Consider the following 20,587-nt stretch of genomic DNA (forward strand, 5'->3'; position numbering starts at 1 on the left):
AACCTAATACTCCCAACATCCATGCACTAATTAAAACTGCAATTATATTTTTGCTCAAACAAAACGACTTAATAAACATTATCACAAACTGTTTACCCTTCCCAAAAACAATTTATGCTCACTAATACAATTTCCCATTAAAACTGCTGCCAGGTAAATTAAAAACTCTTGAAATAGTAAGTAAGTGGGAAATTAATTCAACAGTTTAATCTAGAGCTAATAACAGTTGCAAGCTCAGAAAAAGATTGCTACAGCGGGGAGTTAATTAACAGCTTATTCCCCATTTGATAAAAGTAATCCACTCTAATTCCAGTGTAATTTACCTCAATGTAATATAAAACCACAAGCTGCTTCTGCTGCTGGTAATTATTAGCCTTGTCCTGTGGCCACACTGACAATAAAAGTCAGCAGTGTCTTAATAATAAAAGCCAGTCTGCTAAATGCCCACAATTAGAGATGGAACATGGAATCTGGAAAATGCAGCAATCCCATGGAAAGCTGCAGGGACTGGAGGTGCAACTTCAACAGGGCGAAGCACTTCAAATTCTGGCCCTCCTGCTGCTGCCCAGTGGGCACTGTTGGTGTTCTGTTGGTGTTTCCTATTTCACAGGTGGAACAAAAGTTTGGGGCTCGTGACCTGGAATATCACACTGGGGGCAGAAATGCACTGTTGGATATTTGACCTCAGCTGGATTGAAATCTGTTTTCCTTCCATTTCTTTTTTTGTGGAGTTAAAAGCAGGATCAGATTTGATATATTCATATACATATATATACACACACATATATATTTTATCATCTATCTATCTATCTATCTATCTATCTATCTATCTATCTATCTCTCTGTCTATCTATCTATCTGTCTGTCTATCCATCCATCCATCTAATCTATCTATCTAATCTATCTATCTATCTATCTATCTATCTATCTATCTATCTATCTATCTATCTATCCATCCATCCATCCATCCATCCATTCTTCCATCCATCCATCCATCCATCCATCCATCCATCCATCCATTCTTCCTTCCATCCATCCATCCATCTATCCATCCATCTGTCCATCTATCTACACCCACATATATACATATATACACATATATGCACACACACACATATATATACATATATATAGACACACATAGATACATATATATGCACACATGTATTTATATTTATAAATATTTATATATATTTTAAAATATATATTTATATATGCCTATATATTCATCTGTACAAATACATGAGAACTATATTACAAATTTTCTTTTGTGATTCCAGGAGAATATTTTCTGCTAATCATTTGGGTTGCTCTAAGCAGTCCTGGTGTTGTTGGCAGGTTTTTAGTTTGCTCTCTGGCCACTGGGCAGCTCCCTGGTCAGGCTGTGATGTGTTCTTAGCACCCCTCTCCATTGGCACTGATTTTGGGATGTTACAGGAGGGATAAGGACAAGTTAGTACACTGGGATCACAGTTTAACTCAAGTACATGAAACTAAATGACCTGTTTCATCATAGGAATGCTCATACTTGAAATAAAAATACCCAGCTTTATTTTAACTTGTTGGTTATTGACGAGGTGAGTAGGTTTGATTTCCTGCTGCCTCCTAAAACATTCATTTACAATATTGATGTACTTCAGTAAATTCCTTCTGGGAAAAGAAAATAAATGTCTGCTGGGACGTGCTCCATTGGGTAACAATTGCTAACAAATACATCTGATGTTGTAATTGGAGGGCTTTTTTAATCATCTCAAAGTTTGTTTATTTGTGCTGTTAAAAACTGACCCTGTTTCCCCAGTTCATGTCAAACTTTCTGCCTCTTGCTGCAAACCCATGAGCTTCATCTCCGTTTATTTTCTTCTACCCGTTTGGTCTGGCCTTTCAGACACTTCCCATTATGCCAATGTCATTAATACACATTCCAAAAAGCAGGATTAGGGCAGTTTATTTCAGGAGTGTCTACTTTGCTTTTTCCTTGCCTTCTTTCCTGTGCTGCCACTCAACATTTCACAACTGATGCCCAAAGAACCTGCTTTTCTGCAGTTCTGGCACAGAAGGGCTTCCCTGTGTTTCTCTGCCTCGTTGACTCTCCATCTCATTTAAAAATCTTTGCTGAAAATACATCTTTTTCCCCTTGCATGACCCTCATAATTTTTATCTCTCTCTGCTGTTATTTTAGAGTGTGATTTTACTTTTAAACCAGCTGATGGCCCTTCATTTGAGAAAGGGCGATCAATAAATTATCTGCTGATTGTGGATATTCTTCATCATATTTTGGTATTTCGTTGGCCAGACTGTAACAGCTGATATATATTTGTGTTGTACTTTTTCACCTTCTTTCAGGTGTCATTATTCTTGGCTTTTAATGATTGAAAGAAAATTCAATCTTTTCCCCATCATGGAAGAGAGAGAACGAAGGAATGAATCTCTACCTGCTAAATATCATTTATATCAGTTAATGGCCTTGCTGAGGAAACCCCAGCTTGAGCAAACCCAGCATGGGTTCAGCAAAGAAAGTGAATGGTTTTCCTGAATAATTTTTAGTTCATGTCACTGAGTCACCAGCCAGCAGCTTGTAGAGGTACTAAACTTCTTGAAAAACTCACCAAGAACTCCTGAAATATTATTTTTTTTTGTGATAACAAACCTTTTTGGGGAGAACTTCTATAAAAGCTTTGACAAGAGAATTTTTTGAGACCCACCTTGATCCTTTTCCCAAGGATATTGAATATAGAATATTTCAATATTCTAATGACTATAACTACAATTTATAGTTGATAGGAAGTTTGCAGGAGTGAGATATATTGATATATGGATATATTGATCTCAGATTCTTTTCCTGAACTCCATTAGATTAGTCTGTATAAAGGTTCAGGAGGCTGTTGTGTGTTTGTAGCTGGGGTGGATTGCTGGGAACTTGTCACCAGACTCTCTCCCTCAAACCTATTAAACATCAAGGAAATGTGCCATGGATTGTTTTGGCCTTCCTGTTTTGGAACTGCTTCATTAAAAAATTTTTAATTACAGATAATATTTCTTCAGAGTAGCTTATCAGTCTGTATGAGCTAAGCATGAGTCCTAATCCTGTGGAGAATTTGTGTTCATTGATGGAAAGGTTTCACTGTAGATTGTGCTCAGGAAAATACCCTGAGAAGAGTTTATTTGGCCACTGGTATGGACTCATCCTTCCCTTTCTGTTGTGTCTCTCCTCATCTCCACCTTTCCTTCCATCATATTGCTCTGCCTTCTATAAAAGCTTTGACGAGAGAATTTTTTGAGACCCACCTTGATCCTTTTCCCAAGGATATTGAATATAGACTATTTCAGTAGTGACTATAACTTCATTTTATATTTGATAGGAAGTTTGCAGGAGTGAGAGATCCCATTTGCAACAAAGTCAGTTCTGGTGACACAGGGAGGGGTTTGCAGGTAATTAAGCATAAATAATACTGTCCTTTGCTTTCCTGGGTATACAGGTACTACTTCTAGATTAGTTCTGTGGTCTCATTAGATGCTAATTAAAAAAAAAAACACTGAACAACTTCTGGTAATTTAGATAATTTTTCTGCCCATGAAACTCCCTCTTTCAGCTTTTTTGTCATCAGTTGTGTTGCATCAAAACGATCAGTGGAACGTGTATGATGAGAAAAGTTTGTCTTACTGCTGTTTTATGGAGGTTTTTAAAGTAATTTAATAGGAAATATCTGCTTGAAGTAGCCCCACCCTGTGTGAGTTACTTGCCCAGCTTTCAGGAGTGGCTGGTGCTGGCTCATCTCGTGCTGTCCCTGGAGGACTAAACTGTAATATGTAAAAAAGCAGGAACATGTTCTTAGGTCATCTCAAAGCATGAATCTGATCTCATAAAAATGGTCATTCTGGTTTGAGGGATGGGATGTGCCTCTCTCACAGATCCTCCTTGTTGCTGCTCCATCCAGGGCAGGCCAACAGGAGGGATCTCTCCAAGAAAGATAAAGAGCAGAAATTTCCAAGGAAAGATGTTGTTCTCTGTACCCTTTCCTCATCTGCCATCACGTGTAACTGGGATTATTTGACATTATCTGCCACTGCATCCAAGTGCTGCGTGGGGAAAAAGGGGTTTATAGGGCAAAATTAGGGGAATTTCATTTCCTGAGTGCTCCATGTGCTGTTAAGGGAGTGCTGGAATATTATTTAGAAACCTTTCAATTATTTCAGTTTAGCAATTTCTGAAAAAAAGAGCAGGCAGCAACATTATTGGCGAGGGGATGTCCTCAGCCAGCCAAAAACAAACACAAAGAGAGGCTACCTTGCAGTCTGAAAATGCTGATTGCACTGTCTGGGAAGCCAACAGCAAAAATATGCTTGTGTGATTTCTTATTTTTGGTAAACAGCTTAATTAATTAATCCCTCCTTGGCTAATGCTGTGCCTGCAGCGTTGGAGGTGAATGAATGTGTTCATATCCCACTCTTGGAGCTCCCAAAACTTTGAAGCTGACACTCAATTTTGTAAATGTAAACCAGCAAGAAGTTATGGGACCTTTTCAAACTCCTTAGCAAATTAAAAGGGCTGCTCTTAGCAATAAACATGATTTACTAACTTTAAAATATACTCACCAGTAAATTGTATTGTGAAACATGTTGGTGTGGCCAGAGAACCTCCAGCTGAGCCAGGTTTGGTGACAAATGACCTGTGCCACTCTGGTTGGGCTTTAAAGGTGACTTTCCTGGTTGCACTGCAATTATCATTTTACAGGTTGATAACAGAATTGGTCCCTCAGCTGGAATTCCAGTAGAATTTGGTCAGGAATAGCTCAGGAGTGAGCTGGGCATGGCCTGGTCTGCACAGATGAGGTTTGCAGATGTGCAGAATTCCTGCACGTATTCACTGAGTAAATGTGATGATTTACTTAGTTACTATTCCTTTTTTAAATGTATTACCTTGAGGAATCCTGGAGAAATAGCTTTCATTTCCCTCTAGTGTAGCATGGACAAGAAAGGAAGAGGAACCAGGTTGCTGTAAGTGCAAAAGTGCTGCTCTCAAAGTTGAGTCTGAACTATCCCAAAGTGTCTTCAACGTGGTGATAATATTGTTTGCAGACTCCTAAAAGTGGATAGCCAAAATATTTATTTTAATGTGTACTTTTATTAAACCAGACAGCATTATTGCTGCCACAGATTAAAGAGCTGTAATGTGACTTTAATACTGTTATTAGGTGTTAATGCCTTAGGAAGTGCTTTGAAGATGAAATAGTTCTCATTTACCTCTCCCCATAATGAATCCTAATGTGTCAGGGGACAGGAGACAACTTTGCATCTTCTCCTCCTGTTCAGTTTGGCCAAATGGAACAGCCAAGAAGGTGAGACAACAATTAGTCACCAGTGAGTGGATGTGCAACTGGAAGTTGTGAGTAAATCCCGTGGAAAATGCAGTGGGACAGATCTCCCTCTCATTTTTCTGTTTTCACTACATAAAATAAGGACAGCCAGTCCAGTTTCCAGCTTTCCAGTGGGAATTATTCCTAATGGATTTGTTATTTCCAGAGTTTACAACACCATTTCATCTCCTCGTTGGGAATGCTCATCATATTAGGAGTTCTGTCAGGGAGGGAAAAGTCACTCATTTCCTGGAGAGAATTTGTTTTCTGCAATTACAACTTTTTTGCCCAAGAACAAAACTACTGGATCATGTGGACAAAAATTAATTAGTGCTGTCTCAGTAAATGTGGGTCCCTATCTCAGCTGTACAGATAGAACTAGTTTTACTAGGATGTACTTAGGAATATGTCTCTTGGTTAAAATTGTCCAGGACAGGTTTTTTTCCAAGGTAAGAACTTTCTTGGAGTACCTTAAATACAGTTTATAGCAAATAACAAGAGGGACACATTTTGAAGTGGTTTCAGATCACACTTTTATAGAATCACAGAATGCTGAGGAGTTGGGGTGGCCCTTAAAGATCATCCAGTCACAACCCCCAAGGTCTTACCATCTCATAGTCTTCCTGTAAGATTATAAAAACAAGACTATAAGTCAATGTTGTGCTTGTGACAGCAGAAGCTACATATGGATTTGGCACCTATGTCGTCTCTCACTTTGCTCAGCCTGAAGGACTTCACAGCTGTTGGATAAGAAAGTGAACATATTTTAATCAAGTATTTTTGTCTGTGCCACTGCCTGATAGAAATCATTCTTTTGGAGGCCCAGCAGTGGATGTGAAGCAGAAATGCAGCAGCACAGGCACTGTGTGTGTGCGAGGTCTGAGAACATGAGGCTCCTGTGCCCTCCAGGGCTGGAATTCCTCCTGCTGCACCTCCCCGGGCTCCTGTTCTTCCCTTGGAAAATGGCCACAGTTTCAAAGAAAACAAAAGAAACCCTCCCCATGCTCGTTCCTGGTCCCTGGCTGTTCCTTTTAAAAGGTGCAGTTATTGATGTCTCCATAGCAGATGGTGTGATCCCACAGTGCCTCTTAGAAAATGTGATATATAAGCAACTACCTCGATAGTTCAGTGTTCATAATATAAATCAGCCTTATGATATCCTCCCCAGGCTGGGCTTTTATATTCCTACTAAGGACCAAATTAATCAAGCACTGTTTTCCTTAATTTTTGCTTCCTATTCTACTGGGTTTTATTTGTTAGAAGTTATTTTTATCCATAAATACACTCGTGCTTTTGAATAAATTCCTCTTCTTGCACCCAACCAGACACTGAAGATTAGGAGGAATTTATTTATGTCACTGTTCAAGAGGGCACAGTATTTTGAGCCCACCAGCAGAACAGTTGGAAGGCTCAAGGGATAACTTTATCACACACCCAAATTAGTTGGATAGTATTCTACTAATTGGTTTAATTTTATTTTTTTTTCTATCATTGAACACATTTCTGTATATTCCATATAAAGAAGCTTTATATTTTTGAGCTTCTTTTATTGAAAATTCCAATAGCAACAAATTCCACAGTTGAATCTGCAGAGAAATTCAAACCTTCTCTGGGAAATCTCTAAAAAGCAAATTGGAGGTTTGTGTGCTGGGCAGTGAAAAGGCTGAGACAGGACCTGTTTTGGTGCTACCTAAATGTGCTGTATAATTAATGCTATGAGTTTTTATGTCCTTCAAGACAAAGAAGGGACATGCAGAATAGCAAGTGTTCAGCTGCTGAAACAAAGGAAGTTTTTATTGGAGTTTTATGGCCTTAATGTCGTAAGAGTAGAGAAGTGAGAATGGAATAGAGAAGTGAAAATATTCCTGGTTTCAGGAAACATAGAAAGTTTTCAGTGACTGGAGAAATAGGAACTGGATTCCACACTGGCTGCACTTTGGTGATCAACAAACTGTTGAGAATGAATATATATATATATATTTAAAAAAAATATATATATAAGTGCTTTAATTACTTATCTGTTCCAGACCCCTCCATGTGGGGTGGATGAGCAGCCTCTCTCTAAAATGCACTTGTTTGCAGTTTAGCAAACACCCAGTTCACTTCCATGCCTTCCCTCAGTGTGTGTTCAGTGCTCTCTGACCTTGAAAACGAGATGTTTTTGTGCCTCTCTAAACAGCTTTTCTGTGTTGGTGTAAAAATGAGTTGCCTTCTTAGATTGTTGTGATTTCTCTGGCCATTACTAGACCTTGTGGTCCAGGGCAGGGCTTTTTCAGCCTCATGTTGGCAGTAGCACAGATCAATACTGACTTGCCCTGGAAGTTGGGGAGGATGGGAATGAGTGGTGAGTGTCCAGTTTAGCTGAAGGTGGAATTGTTTTGGTGGCAGAAAACTTGAGGTGCTGAGAAACACAACAGGTGTGTTTGTGATGCAGGGCAGGGTCGTGCAGGTGAGTTCAGGGCACCAGGGGAGGTGCAGACCTGTGGTATTTGAGGATGACATAGCTCAGATACTGTTGGGTGCAGGTGTGGTGGACCTGGCAGAGTCACAGTGAAGCTTGGGGGGTTCTCTGGTCTGCACAGACCTGCAGTGTCCAGGTGGGTTCAGCAAATCACACTTACTGCAGAAATGTGGTACATGAAGTAATAAATAACACAAAAACATACATGTCCTGACAAAGGGGGGGAAGGCCTGGCATATTTCCCCTTTTAAAGAAATAATCAGCATACAGAAGGAGTGATTGAATTATGGCTTTTTGTGGCTGGATGCTGGAGAGCAGATGGGTGAGGCTTCTTGTGCCTTTGTGATGGAAGTGGCCCCTGAGAAGGGTCTTGTGAGGAGTGAAGTTCCTGGGAATCAGCTCTTCCTTCCCTGGGTTACCTGTAGGGCTCGTGGTCAGGTGTGTCCTTGACTGGGGATAAACACCTGACCTTGTACCTTGGGCAGTTCTCAGCTCTGGCTCAGTTCTTCATTGCTGTAATAAAGTGATCTGAAAGGAAGAGCAGAAAGTTCTTCCCTTGTGGATCATTTCTGGAGAGTTTCTGAGGCCATAACTCAGCTACAGTCTTGTCTATGATAATACATTTTAATTTTCATCAGAACTCCAAAAAGGCAGTTTGGAAGTTTGGGTTGGGGCATTTCTGGCCATCACTGATTCTTCTCGGAGGGCTGAGCTGGCCAAGCTCATGGAACTCCTTTGGCAAGTTTGTGTAGCCTACAAAGTGGTTTATAGGTTTTTGCAGTGCTTCTGATGGCTAATGATAATTAATTTTTTGTAACAATAGTAATGATTTCAGCCTGTTGTTTTAATGAGTGTTATCTCATCTTTTTCCTTAATTAAGCAAGTTGTCTTCAGTTGGCAAACACCATTATTGCTGACAAATTGCAAAGTAAGAGTTTGTAGATTGTAATCCATTCCTGTCTTACTACTGTTCAATTTACAGCTGTGGATGGGCACAAAACCAGGGAAATATTTTGATAAAAGGATCTGACACCCATTCTGGGCTGGGGACACATTTACTTGTTTTATTTGAATAATTCCAATGCCTTTTTTTCCCAGTGCTCTGCACTTTCCCTGAAGATTCCTGCTGGGAATACCAGTAGTCCTGATTTCACAGCACTAGTGGGTAGTAACTCTTAATTTTGCCTGTGTTTATAAAGGAGAATATATCCTAAAAATTGTCCATATTCATCTGGCATTGCAACAGTGTTTAGGCTTGACCTGATTTCATTCCAGTAGGAAAAAAATCTGACCAAATACTTGGGATATTTTCCCAAATGTTGGTACATGTTAAAGTCTTACCAAACTATTAAAACCTCAGGACTTTTTAATTCATTTTAGTCATGATATGGCTTGAAGTTGAAGTATTTTATAAAAGCTAAACAATGCCAAATGCATTTGGCTGAGATCAAAACCCAAATCTATTTGTTCTCTTTCATCTTCAGTGTTCCATTTCCTGGGAGTGTGACCTTAGTCAAACATCTATTAAAGTTTGCTTTTGATCTTAGTCCCTTTTAAAAAAAAAAAAAAAGGGAGAGAGAGAAAAAAGAAGAAAAAGTCAATCTTGAAAATTTTCTCCCAGAAACAATCCCACTATTGTGTTTTAATGTTCCAGCAGCGTGTGGGTAAATAGGATTCCCTGATGGATGTGATAGAGCAGTGGCTGAATGGGACAATCATTTTTGGGGCAGAGACAAGAATCAAAAGGCAACATTCAGCATTCTTCATTCTGCAGGGGCTGCTGGCTGGAAAAATCCCCCCAGGGCAGGGGGAACTGGAACTGGGCAATGAGCTGCACTTGGGGGCCTTTGATGGAAATGCCCTGGAATTTGATAACAGGTGGCTGTTCATTTGTAATACAATTTTCTCTTCACCAGTCAAAGCTGCCTGGTGATTAATCAGTAAAAAGGTTAATTTTCCTCTCAAGTATGAGCGGTTTGGTGGTGGCTTTTTGAAAGAAGGACAAATTATTTTTGTCCTGAATAGAATATAAATACTTTTCTTGGTCATCTGCAGGTTCCTCCCATGCAGGGAGAGCCTTTCTCCCACCCACTGCTCAGCCTCACTGATCAGGCCTGAAAATACACAGAGAAATAGAATTACACTGAAGATTTCCATTTAACATTGTGGACAAGTAGTAATTATTAAATCTGGTTTTATCAATGTAGTGCTACTGTTGGGGAAATGTCAATTAGAGGATATAGGACATAAATACAGAAAAGATTTGTTTAAAAGAAATACCTAAAAAGAAGCAGAATTTGTCTTTTTAATACATTTTTCAATTGACAGCTATTTCACATATTAAACCACTAAACCCAGAGTTAAATGCTTACTGGGAATGCATTGGAATATTGCCTGGGTAAGTTTATACTAATTTATAATACTCAACCTCTCACTGTGGGAAAAGGCCTTAAAGTAGACTTAAAACTCTCAGCTCTAAAAAATGCAGCTCTCAGCTGTAAAAAATACAGTATTAATGTTGAGAAATGCTGGAGGACTGCAGAGAATAATAATTCTAATGCTTGAAGGGGTTAGTTATATAATGCAGAGTTCTGGAAAAGCAAAATGAATAGAAACCTGCAGTATTTTTCTGAATGGGATAAAAAAAATTCAGTACATCTTGGCCATCATTCGTATTAAATATAGTTATATTTTTAAAGTACATTTAATTAATTTCCATTACAAAAATCTTGAGAATCTATTTTGAAAGCTGAACATTCTTTGACTACTGAAATAATTGCCCAAAACCTGAGCTAAAAACGTTTGTTGCCATAGTTCTAGAAGAAGTGAAGCTGCTCCTCTGCTGCAGACTCAGGAGTGAAGACCAGTAGAGTTTTATCTGTAAAGATTTGCAAGGGCAAAGAGAATATTTGCATAATTTTAGATTAGTCAGTGTTTCAATTCAGTGGCTAAATGATTCCTCTCCTCCTTGAGCCTGCCTTTGGCTCAGAGGCTGCAAGTTAATTCAGCTTGACCAATGAGGAGAGACACATCCTTTAAGATTTTAGAAATGGTGTAGTTCATCTTCGACGTGTTATTTTTATTCACCACCTGGAACAGGAAAATAAGCTCCCAGTCAGCGGCTCAGCTTTGAAAAATGCTCTTTGCCTTGCATGGCATAAAATGGAAATAGCTATTCTGGCACAGCTTCATCAACAAAGGTGATACCAACCTGGTGGGACTAAATGACTTGTCTGCCCTGTTATTTGGGTAAGTAAATGTGCATGAAGAAGCTTCTGCAAAACTCTATGAAAGTTAACTTGAAAAGAGAGAGATCAGAAGTAGAAAGTGCCCACGGAATGAAAGTTAAGTTGCCACTTTGGCCATGTGGTCAACACTCAGTGATTTACACCCCAGAGGGAGACACAGCTCTTGGTGTTTCTTTACCTGTGGTCTAAACGTAGCTCAGAGTTCAATCTGCTTCTCCAGCCCTGGGCTCCTTGGTTGCCCTTTGCAGGGTTGGAAAGGCACATCCCCATGCCCTGGGCTCCTTGGTTGCCCTTTGCAGTGTTGGAAAGGCACATCCCCATGCCCTGGGCTCCTTGGTTGCCCTTTGCAGTGTTGGAAAGGCACATCCCCATGCCCTGGGCATCTTGGTTGCCCTTTGCAGGGTTGGAAAGGCACATCCCCATGCCCTGGACTGCCTTGGTTGCCCTTTGCAGTGTTGGAAAGGCACATCCCCATGCCCTGGGCTCCTTGGTTGCCCTTTGCAGGGTTGGAAAGGCACATCCGCATGCCCTGGGCTCCTTGGTTGCCCTTTGCAGGGTTGGAAAGGCACATCCCCATGCCCTGGGCTCCTTGGTTGCCCTTTGCAGGGTTGGAAAGGCACATCCCCATGCCCTGGGCTCCTTGGTTGCCCTTTGCAGGGTTGGAAAGGCACATCCCCATGCCCTGGGCTCCTTGGTTGCCCTTTGCAGGGTTGGAAAGGCACATCCCCATGCCCTGGGCTCCTTGGTTGCCCTTTGCAGTGTTGGAAAGGCACATCCCCATGCCCTGCCCACAGAGGTGCCCAGGATGTGGCTGATGCAGCCGCTCCAGCCTCTGGAATTTGCTGTGGAAGTTGGAAAGTTGCCAAGAGCTTGTCCTTCCTCAGGGGTGGCCTTTGGATTGCTGTGCAGACCCTGCTGGAATGGAAGTGAACTCATCTGAAATGCCTCATTTCCTTCTCAGAAAGATGAACTGTGTGGCACTGATGGCCATGGCACCCCTTCAGTGCCAGCTCACCACAGAATCATTAAAACAACCAGTTTTGGTGGAAGGGGCTCCCTAGCAAAGGCTCCATTCTGGGGAGTGGGTGAAGCATCAGCCTGGAAGTGTTTTGGATCAATGTTTACCCTCCTAATTGAAACACAAAACTGAAGCTCAGGACACTCTTTTATGCCAGAAGTGTATCCAGAGACCATAAAGCAGCAGGAAGAGTCCTCATGTGAACAGGTGGAGGTCCAGAGTGTGGTCCTTGCTCCCCCAAGTGTTATTTTATTTTACATTGAATAATTAATGGAATATTCCTTTGGAAATTGGCTGTTCCAAAAAGGTGAAAGTCATGTTTCTGCACTGCATTCTACATCTTTGGTCAGCTTGCTGGTAACTGGAAATGTGGTGGGTTCAAATACCATCCCCAAATATTTTTCACTGTGACTAAATTTTGTACTATTCCAAATGATCTGAAAGCACCAATGTTTTGCTTTAATTCAACAGCCAGAATTGGAAAGTGGTTATAAGTCCCAGAAGAATATTCCAGGAATTTCTGTTCCTAAGTGGGGCAGCTTTCAAACCTGAGTCATTTGAGGTTGTGTTAATTAAATGCCAGTTGGAGAGGAGTGTTTGGGCTCCCTCTTTTCACTGCTTTGGTTGTTGTGCTTCCAATCAGCATCATATTTTTGTGGGTTTTTAGAACTGGCCACAGATTTCTGAGCCTCAGAGCAGTGGTGGTTGAGTGATCAGAGAATTCAGTTTCTGTTCTGGCACAAAAATGGCTTATGTGGAAGAAATGCCATGTAGGGAATGATTCTACAAAGTTGTGTGAGCAGAGCTTGGCTCTCATTCTACCAGCTGAGGCAGCTCTAGTTGCCACCCCCAGTGATGGGCTATCCCAAATAATGTTGGTAATCAAGAATTTAACCTTGACAATCAGTCTCATTGATTTTATATTGCTCGCAGAGGGATTCCTCCAAACTGGGGGGTTGCACTACCCATAGAAAAGCAGACTTGTGTCCTTTGTTAAGCACTTAGTCCATGTTTGCAGTGTTAAAATTGTGGTTTGAGGCAGCTGGGCTGGAGCTGAGCTGTGCCATCCTATACAGAACAAATATTTGTGGGGGATTTTCCAGTCACGAGTAGGAAGGAGCTTGAAATCACTCCCAAAGTTATCCCTATTCTCAGAAGACCTTTCAGCCCAATTAATTTTGCAAACTCAAGACATTTGTGCCAACTCCAGATAAGCTTTCAGACTTTTTGGTGCTTAGCTGAGAGCACCTCCAAAACCAACTGCAGTTTCCCCTTTATTACTGGTTACAGAAAAATGCTTTAAACCCCAGGAATGGATTTAATGGGAAAGGAGTAAGCATGGAGAAGAAAATAAGAAGAGTTAATTGTGATGTCAGGTGGCAGCACATGCACCAAGGCAGACTTGCTGTGGTTACAGTGAAGTTCCAGCATGTCCATGGTGAACTATTAAGTTTAATATAGTGATAACATAATTTCAGGTTCTCAAGAATCCAAGTGTGTTCTAAACTGGATAACAAAGTCCTGAAATCAGGAGCAACTGCTGATGACAACACCCTGGATTCTTTCCTGTGGCTTCTGAATGTTTAGCACTTTGGAGTTAATACTTTTGTCCTGTGAGTGGAATTTATTTTATATGTTGCTCTCAGGTAATTTAACATGTTTCTGGTTTTGTTTTTAATTTTTCAAGTCCTTATCTCAAAGAATTGCAATCTTTATCCTGTTGACAGCGTTATGAAAGTGGAGACTTGGAGAGTTTGAGTGATTGTGAGTTTAACTTGTCTTATCCTTCCTGGAATCAGAGTCCTAATGAATGAATTTGTCACTCTTTTGATGTAGGAAAACACTGTTTAAACACAGCCCATATCACAAGTTTTCATTTCATGTTGAAGATTTTCACTGCCACGACTAAAATTGCATCAGATACTCAGCGAGGAACGTCCGAGTTATGAAGGGATTGTGATTCTGTCACTGATAATTCAGTGTGTGCCTCGTGTGTTCCATCTCTGAAACCTGGAGATCAGAAGTGGGGTGGTCAGTCAATCAAACCTGCAGGAGAAGGGAAAGGTCACAGCAGTGCTACTAAAAGTATTGCACATTAAAGCCGTGACAAATCATTCTCCTGGCACAGACTGTAAAAAAGAGCAGAAAATGTCAAAAAATTAATCAGCTCACCTGAGACACTCTGGGAAGAATGAAGGCAAGAAAGGTGATGGAACCCTCTTGGTGCTTTTGGTGGTGTCTGTTCCCCTCCAGCAGGGGAAGCTGCGGGTTTGTTTGGCATGAGGCTGAGTCAGTTTACAGAAATGAAAAAAATCTGCAATAATAGGACAGGTTAGTTTGGAGCTGTCTCCAAACTGCTCTACCACTTTGGGCATTTGACTGTTTTGATTGCAGGATTTGGTTTCACTGTCCTTTGTGTAGGAGCTGGATTTTACCTCCTGGTTATCACTAAATAGTGATAATTGTTGCAGCTACAGAGAAGCCTTCACTTTCTAACATGACTTTTTAAATTAATCAGTAAATTGTTGTTAGGTGCATTATATGTATTTACTTTAATTAATTTTATAAAAGCAAGCACATCCTTTCCAGTCTTTCAAAGCCTGATCTGTGGATGTTCCAGGACTGTTTTCCCTGTTTGCAATATGGTCTCTCACACTAACATTTCCTACCAGCAGATATTTCACTGTTGCTGTTTTAGCACATCGTGCCTGACCCGTGGCAGCTTTGAATGCAAATAACAAACAATGCTTGGCTGTTAAACTGAAATAATATGGCAAGGCTAAACTGGGTTTCCTTTTTCCTTTTGAATATTATTAATTGCAGTGTGTTGACTGTTAATTTAATGAAATGTTTTGTTCTAATACAAAACCATTTTTCAGTTCACTGACTTACCATTTCATTTAATTAATTGCAAACCTCAAGATTTGATTACTCATAGTTCTCCTTTAGTTAATTTACTTGTTCACAGTTTTGACAGAAAAGCTTTCAAACTAATACGAAGGAGGGGCACAGTCTGGCTAATCAGGAAACTGGAAAGCAGTGGCTGGGTAAGAGCAGGAGATCAGCAGGTACTCAGGGTCACCTGAAGAGCTCAAAGTCCTTGTGTTGTTCACCATCACAATCTGATTTTCAGTGACTGGACATCAGTTAAAGGTGGAGGATGCACTGTAGGTGCCTCGGTGTGGGGATGGAATTGAGTTCTGGTTTTTTGTGTCTCCAAGAAGGTGCTGCTGAGGAGTAAATTGGGGTGTTTACTGGAGGCAAGAGACACTGTTCCCTTGTCACCTGGTTCAGCACTGCCCTGTAACGGGGGACTGGCCCTTGGGGGACACTGCAAGTGGCCAGGAGGTGTAGTGGTCTTTGAGCCATGCAGTAAAAGTGCTGCTGTGGTTAAAATAATTCTCGAGACTTCACAGAGCAATAACCTTGTCTGTGTAGGGGATGTCTGAGTAAACAATTAACCATTGACTTGAGTGGGATGCTGACAGGGGGTGGAGAAGCCCCTCTGGTGTTCACACCCTGGTGGGTACCATGAGTGCCGTGGCTGCCAGAGCAGAGGGTGTGCTCAGTGGGACCAGGAGCAGCCAAGCCTCGGGGAACATTCAGGTCTGCTCCATCTCCACCACCCCACCAGGTCTGCTGCACCTGCACCACCCCACCTGGTGTGCTCCATCTCCAGCATTCCACTTGGTCTGCTGTACCTCCATTAGCCCACCAGGTGTGTTCCATCTCCACCACCCCACCAAGTCTGTTCCATCATCTTCACTGCCCCACCAGGTGTGCTCCATCTCCATCACCCCCTCCAGGTGTGCTCCACCTCCACCACCCCACCAGATCTGCTCCATCATCTTCACCACTCCATCAGATCTCCTCCATCATCTTCACCAGCCCACCAGGTGTGCTACATCTCCACCACCCCACCAAGTCTGTTCCATCATCTTCACTGCCCCACCAGGTGTGCTCCATCTTCACTACCCCACCAGGTGTGCTCCATCATCTTCACCACCCCACCAGGTGTGCTCCATCTCCATCACCTCACCAGGTCTGCTGCACCTGCCCCACCTCACCAGCCCCATGTCCTCCCCAGGGCAATGCCATGACCATGTTGAGTCAGCTGACTATGGTCCTCATTTGCATCCAGCTTCTTCATGGGAGAACTCTGTGCTCTTAGGCCTGGTGTAACCGTGGCTCAGAATACACTGCAGAGTTTTAGCTGAGTGCAGCCTGTGCTGCAGTGAACTGGTTGGTGTGTCCTTGAGGGGTTATTTGGGGCTGACCTGGTGTGTGGTGCAGCACTTCTGCAGAGCACAGAGTGTCCTGGCAGAAGTCACAGTGAGGATCACTGACAGCAGCTGCTGGTCCTGCCATGTGCAGGTGCTCTGACCACCATGGGCTGTTCTGCAGCTGCAGTCAGGATTCCTGGGCAGAGAGCTGACCTGTGCCCCTCTCAGAGATCCCACAGCTCTCCAAAGAGCTGCTCCCTTCCAGCCAAGGGGGCTCTGGGCTGCTGGTGGCCCCGAGCAGCTCTGCAGAGAAACCATCTGAGCTTTGCTGGGACTCATCCCGTGCTGTTGGTGTGTTGGAAAGGATGTACGTGCTTGGTAATAAACAGTTTATTTCCTGGGTGTGCAGTGATTGATCACAGCTGGCAAAAATAACTGAAGGAAGGAGAATTTAAAGTGTAAGTGAAGAGGAAAAAAAACCAGAAGCCTTGAAGCATGTTATCCAGCATGCTGTTTTTCCTAGTGATCCTCCATTTCAGGGGAAGTAGAGGGGTAGATGGACCTTACAGCACTTTTCCAGGACTTTTTTCCAAGTGAGGTGCTCTCAGGGAGATGCTGCTGCTGCTGGTGATTCATCTGAGAGGATGGAAATGATTCCTCAGTTCTTTGTAGATCCTCAGATAAGTCAGGTGAAGGATGGCCCTCTTTGCCACAGCTAGCCCGAGCTGAGTCAATTAAAGAAAGGAGTTTTATTAATAGTTGAATTAAATAATAGCTCAGTAATGTTAGCCATGGCATAGTCTTAATTGAAGATTGTGCCAGTGGGTGATTTCCTGCACCTTTTCTACCCTCATTTCAGTCAGTGGCACCTCCCTTACTGCTGAAACCCTTTGCTTTAGCCTCAATTTTATTATCTTCCAGAAATGCTGGAGAATTAGTGCACTGTCATACAATCAGACTGTGGGGCTTTCACTGCTCTCAGAGTTCCAGTAAGAAATTCTGTAGAGTGGGGAGCAGTGAGTGAGGGAATAAAGGCTTTGTTTGTGACACTGAGCTCAGGGACAGTCCTGGCTGTGTCTGCTCCAAGCCTGTGCCTGGCTGGGCAGGATCTTCAGTGTTTTCTGTGTTAGGTGGGTCTATACTTTACTTTAGAGACTTTTCCTGCTGAAGAGCAGTGACTTTGGCTGGCAGATGGCACAGCAGAGTCCTCTGCTCCATCACCGTGGTTTGGCTCTGTCCTTGTGGCAGCTGGGGCTGGTCAGGGAGCTCAGAAACGCCTGACAATAATTACCTTTAATTTCACAGTGACTTGGGAACTCTGGTTATTATTTTCTGATTGTTCCTTGCCACCCTTTCTGCCTTTGTTACACTTCTGTACAAATGTTCAGGAGAAGGTTTTTGGCGATTTTTTGTTGTTAGATTTTTCTTGCCCTTTTCCTCTGTAAATTTTTTCTCTTGTCTTTTTTCTGAACATTTTTCTAAAGGTCTGAATTTATTCTACCTCTCTATCTCCTTATGAATAGTTTCTTCACTATTCTGTGTGTTTAAACTTGTGAAATTTTATGACTTATAGTCCATATCAAAACCCTGTATAAATACTGGCCCTGATGAAAATCCTCCCTGGAATGTTGGTTCATCTGTACATACCTGAGTGCAGAGAAATGATAAAATGCTGCAATAAAGAACTCCTTGTTCAAACCTGGATTTTTGTAACCATTAAAATGAATGTGAATGTTTTTGGAAATAGATGAGAAATACAAAGTGAAGAAAAGAGGTGGCTGTGGGTGGGTGCAAGTCCTGAAAATGCTTTAGTGAAGGCTCCACTCCAAACCTGGAATTGGGTGGATAGGGAGGGAAAGGCAGGAAAGCCAGGCAGGTGCCTGGAAATCCTGAAAACAGTCAATTCCTCAGAAGAGTTGTGCTGATGCTTGATTTTTTCCAACTTCCTGAAAATTGTTTGACATTCACTCAAACAAGCCCATTTCCTTTCCCTAGGAAAAAAAGTGGAAGTTTGGAGACTATTTCATATCTCTGAAAAGTGTGTGAAGAGTTTTATCACTGAAGGTTTGTTCTGTGATGGATTAAGTGTGAGTGATGTCAGAAGGAGAATTTGTAACAGCAGGAGTTTAGATATCAGGATTTTATATCTGCTGGGGAGAAAACCTGTGGCATTTGCAGCAGAACTCTGTAGTCTGTTAGAAAAAAATTCTATTTTTAAATAAAAATAGTATTGAGTTCTGTTACAGTGTAGTGACCTTCTGTATGAAGTGATTAAAGGACTTAAAAGACAAAATTATTGATGATGTTTTCTGCACTTATTTTTACAGTTTAGTGTAAATAATGAAATTATGTTTTGTGGAGCCCATTAAAGGAGCAGCAGAGCTAATCTGAGTGTCAAATGCAGCAGCTTTTAAACAAGTGCTTTAATTTATGGCTGTAGAAGATGTGAAAATGTTGAGTTCCTTTAATCAGCACTCACCTCTCAGTGAGCAGCAATTCCAGGGGCAGCATTTCCTGCTGGTTGCTCGTGGGATGTGGTTGTGGCTTGATCCAACTTGGACCACAAACACACCAGGCTGGGATTTTGGGAATGCAGCTCAGGATTCCACGGGGCCATGCCATGATGTGCAAGAGGAGGCAGGAAACTCCTGAATCCATAATCTGAAGGAATTACACCTGGAGATCTTTCTGGGGACGTGGTCACATGTCCTGGGTTTTCCTGTGAGGGAGATGAATTCAGAGAAGGCATTTTCAGTCTTATCTTGCCCAGAGTAAAAGCACTTTGAGACTGTCTGGAAGGAAATCTGGTCTTTCACTTACAGACCAAGTCAAATGGTGAAAACTTTGCTCTTAAAAAAAAAAGATATTGGGAATATAAATTAAAGGAATTACAGTAATTGTGGTAACCTGTAGCCTGATGGTGCTCTACTCCTTCCCTTTTACTCATGGAAATTAATTGGGTTTTAGTCACTTGTAAATCTTCTAACAATAACTCCCCTTAATTCTGGGAATCTTTGCTGGTCTTAATGGTCTCTTAATAGTAGAATTTATTTTTTATTTAACCACGTTGTATTTTTCTACACATTTTCAGTGTAATATTCTCCTGTAACAACAACATTAACCCAAAGCAACAGACTTCTGAAAAACCCAAAATAATATCTGGGTGTATAATGTAGTAGTACAGCATTGATTGTTCCATGTTAATTGGCTTTGAAATTAGGGAATACTGTGTCTTTGTGTGTGTGGAGGTTTTGTAGCAGCTAAATAAGTCAACCAGAAAGTGATCAAAGTGACAAGGTGATCAAAGTGACAGGAAATTATATTTAAAAGTATAATCAAAAGGGATACCATTAAATAAATATTTCTTCATGCTCTACATGTTAAAAAGAAATATAAACATGAAAGATCTTTTTTTTTTTCCAATCCTTAGAATGGTGTCTTGAGGTGAGTTGACTTTAAACCAGAGGTGGTGCTCAGGACAGCATTCCATGATGGGCTGAGAGTGTGCATGGATTTGTGGGAGGTTTGATGCATCCTTTGCAGTTCCACCCGTGTGGTGTGTCCTGATCATCTCCTGTGTCTCTGTCCCCCAGGCCTGACAGCAGCTGCCATGGCAGAGGCCATGAAGCTGCAGAAGATGAAGCTGATGGCCATGAACAGCCTCCATGGGAGCGGCAGCCAGAACGGCACCGAGTCCGAGAACGAGGAGCTCAACTCCAACGCAGGTGAGGCTGCTCTGCACACCTGGGCCTCTGCTTGGCCAACAGCATCAGAACCTGCCTCAAATTCTTGTTCTCTTGTGTTGTAAGCTCTGCCCTGCCTCTGTCAGACCAAAATTCCTGCACCTGTTCACCCAGGGCTCCTCCAGTTTCACTCCTGGCAGGTATCTATCCTACCATTGTTTTCACTGTGGCAGGGTACACACTTTTTAAACTCTTCCTTCCCTAAATGTATTTGTAGTAACAAAAGATTTCTCTAGTGGCAATAACAGAGTTATTTCTGGAGTTTTCTGTAAATGTTGGAAAGTTTCCAGAGCTCATTCCAAGCTCCACAGCTCACTGGGGAAAGGTAAAGCAGGGAATGCCAATCACCAGCTTTGTGCCTCTCCTGCAGTGTGTTCTGTGCCTGGATGGAGCTTTGCAGAGCTGTGATGAGCCTTTGGTGGGGCTGGGCTGGAGTCTCCTGGGGTGGAGGGCCCTGACACCCAACACGTGGTCACAAAATCATAGAATGGATTGGGTTGGAAAAGACCTCTGAGATCATCAAGTCCAACCCTTGGTCCA

General features: G+C 41.9%; 1 protein-coding gene across 3 annotated transcripts in view; it reads left to right on the plus strand.

Moving 5' to 3' along the window:
* DACH2 (dachshund family transcription factor 2) overlaps positions 1 to 20,587 on the plus strand; it is a 240,484-nt gene that overhangs the window by 135,000 nt on the left and 84,897 nt on the right. For all 3 annotated transcript variants that reach the window (XM_071569173.1, XM_071569174.1, XM_071569175.1), the window contains exon 3: positions 19,898 to 20,029. In XM_071569173.1, the coding sequence (XP_071425274.1) occupies positions 19,898 to 20,029 (132 nt within the window). The remainder of the gene's footprint in view (positions 1 to 19,897; positions 20,030 to 20,587) is intronic.

This window comes from Pithys albifrons, chromosome 14 (genome assembly GCF_047495875.1).
Source record: "Pithys albifrons albifrons isolate INPA30051 chromosome 14, PitAlb_v1, whole genome shotgun sequence".
Taxonomy (NCBI): Eukaryota; Metazoa; Chordata; class Aves; order Passeriformes; family Thamnophilidae; genus Pithys; species Pithys albifrons.